Here is a 7,969-nt window from a genome sequence, read left to right on the forward strand (position 1 = left end):
AAATGGTAAAAGAGAAAAAAAATATACTAAAACTTGGGAAGTTAAGAAATGGATTGAAAATTGAGGATTTGAAATGATAACAGATAAAAGGGAATAATGAAGAGTTGGTAATAAAGAACTTGGAAAATAATAACTGAATATATAAATAAGGTATTGAAATAATAACTGGTAAAAGGTAAAACACTTGGAAAATTAAATCAGAGAATCACACATGGAAAAGGTACTGTCCCCATAATATATATATATATATATATATATATATATATATATATATATATATATATATATATATATATATATATATATATATATATATATATATATATATATATATATATATATATATATATATATATATATATATATATATATATATATTCTCCCGAGTTTAGCGCTTGCTTTCTTCTTGAGATATAGCGCCAAACTCGAAGTTCGCTAAACTCGGGGTATTGAAAACAATGTAAAAAAGCTTATTCATTCTGGCCCGGGACGAAGCTGATTTTTTTTCCTACCCACTTTACTCCCTTATTTAAAAATACCGATAAATTGGTGGGTGTTTAGTGTGACACGAACACACACACGTAACACACACACACACACACACACACACACACACACACACACACACACACACACACACGTAGCCTCATGGAGGTAGTAAGGGTGGAGGCGGTGTGGGAAGCGACCAGATTTGCCTATTACTTAATAAGTTAATAATTTTTGTAAACATTAAATTCATATTTAAATTTTTTTTTAACATATATTCTATTTTACTCTTATTTCCTTTCCCATTCCCTCCCACCCAAATATGATATTCCTATAATGTATATAGTTTATATTTTGGGGTATAATTCAAAGTCAAGGAAGCTTAATCGGTTTCTTTATTATCAAATACACAGATAACATTTATTAACCCAGCTTTTATATATATATATATATATATATATATATAGATATATATATATATATATATATATATATATATATATATATATATATATATATATATATATATATATATATATATATATATATATATATTATTTATTTATTTATTTAATTATTGCTCCATCCTTTGTTCGTCTGCTGGTCGTCCTCTTGGATATACCATCCTTTCTTGCCAGGGAACTGCGCCTGCTTCTGATGCATAGTACAAAGCCAGGTAGTCTCGGACGGCCTTTGCTTCTCTCGTTGGATTTGTTCCCCGTCGAGTTTGGAGGCGTTGCATCAGATTTGGTATGTTCCTCCACGATCCATCAATCACGTTATGGTCACCATCTTCGCAGTCGACTTCTTGGGGATGAAAATTTGAGTAGCGGTCCAATATCAGGTTGTGCATCACACACCCACACATGGTGACAATTTTGACAACTGCAGGTCGTTGTAGCACGGTAGTGCCGAAGACTCTAAATCGTGACTGCAGGAGACTGAAAGCATTTTCCACCACACGACGGGCGCGAGACAACCTGTTCTCTGCAAAATCCACGCTGAAAAATAGAACAGGTCAAACTTTAGTAAAATTTTCTCACCCTGTTTTTCTTGTTTCTTTAAAAAAAAAATTTGGTACCTAAATATGCTTTAAACTTCATGAAAATTTTTATGTATACTACCCAATCATTGACAAAGCTACTGTGGAAGTTTCATGGAAATCGAAATAAGATAAGGTACTAAATAAATTATTTTCCTAGAGAGGGTCGAGTTACAGGGTCTTTTTAGGGGGGTTCAGAGATGCACAACATCCATATAACTCATTAGATACCAATGAAATGTACACTTGCATAACACACTCAAGAAAACTGGAAAACATAATAGTTCCTCACCCTAGCAACAGGAGGGGCAGAAGACAGAGTAGTGGGATGCACACACGGACTTCCCACATCCACTGCAGCAGACCCGGGTTCGTCCCTGCTCTCTGGTGGGGCAGAGGAAGCACCGCTGCCTCTTCTCAGTTTTCTTTTGCTGTGTTGCTGGCCTCTCCTCAGGTGGGACATTGAAAGTGTTACGTATGAGGCTACGGAGGCTGATGCTCAGTCTTGGGATACCAAGGCGCCGCACCGCAGATGGCCTGCACAGCTTCTCTGCCAGAATCTTCGTGTACTGCCTCCTGGTCATTTTCATGTCTGGATGCTTGGCCTGCCACACAATGAATGAATTAACAAGCGCGATGTTTATCATCCCATAAAACAAGCAGACTGGCCATCTGTTGGTCTTGCGGGCGGTGTCTGTAGCGGCACACAACTGGTCGAATGTGTCAACACCGCCCTTGGTCGCGTTGTAAAACATTACGATGTCTGTCTTGTGTCCCTCGATGATGGTGGGTTCGTGGTGGATGGTTGACAGGAGCTGCAGGCGCTTGGTAGGCTTGACTTGGGTGCACTGAAGTGTGAGGTCTCTGGCATGGTTATAGACTGCCAAAGATTCCTTATTCGCCATCTTCATTTTGAGGAGCTCTGCTGGTAGTTCCTTCTTCACCCCGCACGTCCCCACCAGGTGCAGCCCCTTCTCCTGCAGCTTGTCCACCAGAGGAATGGAGGTGAACCAGTTATCCGTGGTGACAGTGCGGCCGGTGAAGTGGTATGCCTCAGTGAGCGTCGTGGTGAAGTACTCCCCTTGAAGCCGGTCCGATGGCGTGCTGCCCTTACCCAGATAAGGGATGGCGTTCAGCATGTAGTGTGAGTCTGCATCACACGCCATCACAATCTTCAGACCGTACCTGAGGACAAGCAGAAAAAGAATGGTAAGTAAGTTTACACAATACATGGTAAGTATTCAGGTAAGTACATCAAGTAAGTATACGTATATTAGAAATCTTCAGAAAAAGAAAGGTATGCAAGTTTACACAATTCATGGTAAGTATTCAGGTAAGTACATCAAGTAAGTATTAGAAATGTTATATTTGAGGATAGGTAACTTTTATGCAATTATTTATTTATACTCACTTGGCAGGTTTATTCTTGATGTACATCCGAAACCCACAACGCCCACGGAACGACAACAGCTGTTCATCCACGGTGATGTGGGGCCCAGGTGTGTAGAGGGCTTGGCAGTGCTGCACCAACTTTTCCCACAACTCTCGGATGGGTGCCAACTTGTCTGTCCTCACTCTCTGTGCCCTGGTGGTTGCGTCATCAAAGCGGAGTGCCGACAAGATGATCCTGAATCTCCTCTCTGACATGCTGGCCCGGTAGAGAGGAATGCCTTCTACGTTGCACCATAATATATTGGAGGAGGTCCTGTTATCTTTCCTGGCTCCTGTCATGAGTAGGATACCCAAGAAGGCCTTCATCTCCATGAGGTCAAGATCCTGCAGGGTGTAATCAGGATTCTTATACTTCCCCCTCATAACATTGGCGACCCTGTCATTAGTGTGCAATGTAACCATAGCCAGCATGTAGTCATCGATGAACTGGTGGAAGTATTCATCAATGTTTTCCAACCCATCAAACACATCGGAGGTTTTTCCTGGAGTGTCGTATGTCACCTGCAACCTGGAAAGGTTACTTTTCGAATCAGGCCTCCACACAGTTTTCCTCTTGTCCCTTCCACGTAGTGTTGAGCCCACACTCCTCAGCGGTTGCCCTACAACTGGATTCTGGGGCCCCCTCCTCCGTTTGGATGATCTCACTGCTGAGGGAGGAGTTCAGCAGAAGGCAGTGGTTGTGGGTCATCCACGTCTTCATCATCATCATCCAGCAACCCACGAGACGTAGATGGAAGAGGAGAGAACACACGGCCACGCTTGGGTCGGTGAGGGGTGGCAGGGGTGGCAGGGGTGGCAGGGGTGGGCTGATCATCAGCAGGTGTAGAGGTGGAAGGCAGAGGTGTAGAGGGCTGGAACAGTGTCCTGCTACGAGTTGTGATGATGGCAGGAGGCAAGAGAGGTGTTGTTGTGGTGGAAACTGTAGTGGTGGGGTAGGCTGCTGTGTTTACACAAGATAAGAGGTCAGGCGAGCGAGATAAGGTGGCTGGCTGGGTCAGAGTGGAGAGTGGAGTTGCCAGGTCGTGTATTTCTGCCTCTGCTGCCTCCTCTTGTGTGGTGCAAAGTGTTACCATGTCTGTAGATGAAGGGGAAGCCTCTGGGGTGGCTGCAGGGCTTGATGGAGGTGGGGGAGGGGAGGTACTCCTCGAGGTCCCCTTTTCAGAGGGCCTTGGGGTAGGGTCATCTTCATCTCCCTCCACATCCACGTAAACCTCATCCACCCCCTCGTCAACCTCCCAGTTGTCGGTCCCATCCTCCCCGTACTCACTTCCGTCCGAGTCATCCCACTCCAACAACTCATTTATCTCCTCGTCGGTCAAACTTGGCTTCGACATGATTTCTGTAAAACAAAGCAAAAAGCATGTCTTAGAAAAAAAAATCTTAAAAAAAAAAAAATAAGGTATATACCTCAATTCTGTAAATGGCATACGTCAGCACAATCACTTACGAACCCCACATAAAAATTTCAATAAGTTATTCCAACAAATGTTATTGTTATGAATTTTATTATCAAAACAATACGCATTTAAATGTACTTACATAACAGTCACAGCTTGTATAATGATGTTGCTGAAATGCAACGCAAGTGGCTCATACACCATGAAGGGAGGGCGAAGTAGCACAGAGACCCTCACAGCTTGACAGCAGGCACCAAACTGAGGCGGCAGGCGAGATGTGGGGTGCCGACGCAGTTTAAATGCCCGCGCGCAGGCGCAAATACGCATTTAAAGGAAGTGGCGCGTTGTAAATATACAACATCGATACTCACACAGGGTTAAAAGAGTTAGATTCTGATGTTTCTTGGCAATACAGTGGAGTCGCGTATGGCGCGGTTAATTGGTTCTGAGCAATGGCCGCGCCATAGGAAACCGCGTCACAGGAATAACTAAACCTATGGAGAAAATACAATTTGGTTCTGGCCCTTGCCACTTTGCCCCACCCACACTTTGATTTTTTCGTTCGTTCTACCCCGAGTGCATTGGTAGGCATTATCTGCCCTTTGATGTTGTTCTGTCCAACCCCACGCTCACCACCTTATCCACTCGGCCACCGTCAACACCCACTTCTTCACTCAATACGTATGGGGAAAATACAATTTGGTACTGGCTAGCCGCCATTTTATCCCACCTGCGCTCACATACAGGGAAAATTCATTGTTTCCCGCCCACCACTATTTTTCCCCACCTGCTCCTACACTCACATATGGGGAAAATACATACACTTTTCTTCACCCGTCACCATTTTACCCCTTCCGTGGAGATGAGGCAAGATGAGGCGCCATGCATGTGCGGGCAGCTGCCAGCGTTTGAGAGAGTGACTCGGGCCGCCCGGACCGCCCTGAGTCCTCTCAACGCAGGATATCAAAGCTTCCTTTTCATCCTCTGTTGCAAGGAGCTCGTCGACCAGAACAGCTTGTGATGCATGTTTAAACGTCATCAGGAAGATCAGCGGACGCCATTTTGCTGCCAGTGACTGACAACGTTTACTAGCTGTTCTGGCAGCAAAATGGCATCCGCTGATCTTCCTGACATTTAAACATGCATCACAAGCTGTTTTGGGTGACGAGCTCCTTGCAACACAGGATGAAAATGAAGCTGCAGTGGTTAAGCGCCTATCACACTGGGCACTTTTTCCTCCGACCTCCTACCTCCGACCTCCGATTTCAGGTACCACCGACACCTGCTAGCACACTCGCTTGTTTACATCCTACCTCCAGCTCCAGCAGCAATGGCCAACCTGTTCCAGCTACTGCCCTCCAACTCGAAAGTAATATTGTCGCCGCAGCACTGCTATACGAGCGATTTCATCTTCAAGACAAGAAGAAGAAACGGCGGAGACGGCAGTGGCTTGCAAGGAGAGAGAACCTTGGGGTACCTAGCAGACTCCTACAAGAGCTTGCGTTGGAAGACAATCAAGGCTACAGGCAGTGGATGCGGCTAGATAAACATCAGTTTCAAGAGCTTCTTAAAATGATAGAGCCCACAATTAGGAAGCAAGACACAAGGCTATGGAAGGCTGTCGCACCTGAAGTGAGATTGGCAATCACCATGAGATATCTAGCTACAGGTAAGTAAGAGTGGGCTGAAATGTGGTTCAAGTTTGACTGCACTGTACCAAGAAAACACTGCCTTTGTGTCATCACCAAGTGGCTTAAACACACCTACATGTCGCCCTGATACCCAATCTCTAGTTCCACTGCATCAAAGATGAGTTCTGGGGCGACGTGGACCCATACAGGTGTCATTTAAAATAAGTCCTTTCCCAGCAAGTGTAGTAATGATTACAGGTAAAAATATATATATATATATATATATATATATATATATATATATATATATATATATATATATATATATATATATATATATATATATATATATATATATATATATATATATATATATATATATATATATATATATATATATATATATATATATATATATATATATATATATATATATATATATATATATATATATATATATATATATATATATATATATATATATATATATATATATATATATATATATATATATATATATATATATATATATATATATATATATATATATATATATATATATATATATATATATATATATATATATGTTGTGGCTTCAAGTCTCGGGCAGTAAAAGATAAATAACTAGAAACCCGAACCTTTGAGCTGGCCATGCACTATGACCCGTGAAGTGAAGAAATTCTGCACTACATATTCAAAGCCAAAATAGATGTGAACAGAGAGGCCATGCCCATACAAACCATAAACCCCACACTATACATTCTAGTTTTATGTAACGAGAACATACAAAATTTACAGAAGTCACTTGATATTTTCTTTTTGTTTCAGGAGAGTCACAACATCCCTTGCCTACCAGTTCCGGGTCAGCCAGAACCTCATTTCATCAATCATCCCTGAGGTGTGCTAGGCAATCTACAATGCTCTACAGCCCTTATACGTGGTGGTTCCGAGGACAGAGGAAAAGTGGAAGGAAGTGGCTCAGGTTTCAACACCCTCTGAACTTCCCATTATGTGTGGGTGCTTTGGATGGGAAGAGAGTGTTGATCCAGAAGCCAGCAAATTCTGGATCTTTGTATTTTGACTACAAAGGGGACTTTAGTATAATCCTAATGGCTCTGGTGGACTCTGACTACAAATTCCTGTATATAGATGTAGGCACTAATGGGCGAGGAAGTGACGCAGGAGTTTGGAGTAGGTGCAGTTTGTCTGCTGGACTAGAGAATAATTCAGTAAGCTTGCCACCACCTGAGTTTCTACCTAATTCCAGCACTGAGTCCCCATATGTAATTGTAGGCGACGATGCCTTTCCCTTAAAAACGTACCTCATGAAGCCATACCCTGGATTAGATCAACCAGATGAAAAGAGAATTTTCAACTACCGTCTGTCTAGGGCACGGAGAGTGTCAGAAAACGCCTTCGGGATTTTGGTCAGCAGATTCCAAATATTCCGGCAGCCAATCCGCACATCTCCAGAATGTGTAACAAAAATAGTTTTGGCCTCGGTTGCACTTCACAATTATTTAAGGGTCACATCACGGGATGCTTATGCTCCAGCAGACGGGAATGAAAATACATCTAGCGGTCATCATAGAGGCGTTGCTGGTGTCTTGCAGAACTTTCAAGCGGTGCCCCGAAGACCAGCCAGGGATGCTGTGCAGGTGAGACAAAAACTGATGGCATACTTCAACTCAGTTGGCACGGTACCATGGCAGAGGGAAATGGCACATCTACACTAAAAATGACGGCTGGAGGGGTTGTGTCATTGCAGCGACGCACCCCACGGCGTATGCTCCCCGTTAGTTAGTGAGTGCATGAGGTGGGATATGTAAAAAGTTGGGAATGTAATGTAAACAGAAAGTAAATGTAAAATTTCTTCTGCATAATTTGGGCTCCGAATCTTTTTTTTTTTTTTAAGATTCCTTTCCGTGTTTGCTTTCAGATTAATTACCACTGAGCCCACT

General features: G+C 42.7%; 2 protein-coding genes across 2 annotated transcripts in view; both read right to left on the bottom strand.

The window, feature by feature from the left end:
- Positions 1–7,969, bottom strand: part of LOC126986000 (clumping factor A-like) — a 200,237-nt gene that overhangs the window by 12,223 nt on the left and 180,045 nt on the right. The gene's annotated exons all lie outside the window — the stretch shown is intronic.
- On the bottom strand, positions 1,068–4,373 carry LOC126986089 (piggyBac transposable element-derived protein 4-like). The gene is made up of 3 exons (XM_050841799.1): positions 2,940–4,373; positions 1,821–2,713; positions 1,068–1,487 (listed from the first exon to the last, which is right to left on the bottom strand). Exons 1-2 carry the CDS (start codon positions 3,389–3,391, stop codon positions 1,822–1,824), a joined length of 1,344 nt encoding a protein of 447 aa, XP_050697756.1. The 5' UTR covers positions 3,392–4,373; the 3' UTR covers positions 1,068–1,487; position 1,821.

This window comes from Eriocheir sinensis, chromosome 61, assembly GCF_024679095.1.
Source record: "Eriocheir sinensis breed Jianghai 21 chromosome 61, ASM2467909v1, whole genome shotgun sequence".
NCBI lineage: Eukaryota > Metazoa > Arthropoda > Malacostraca > Decapoda > Varunidae > Eriocheir > Eriocheir sinensis.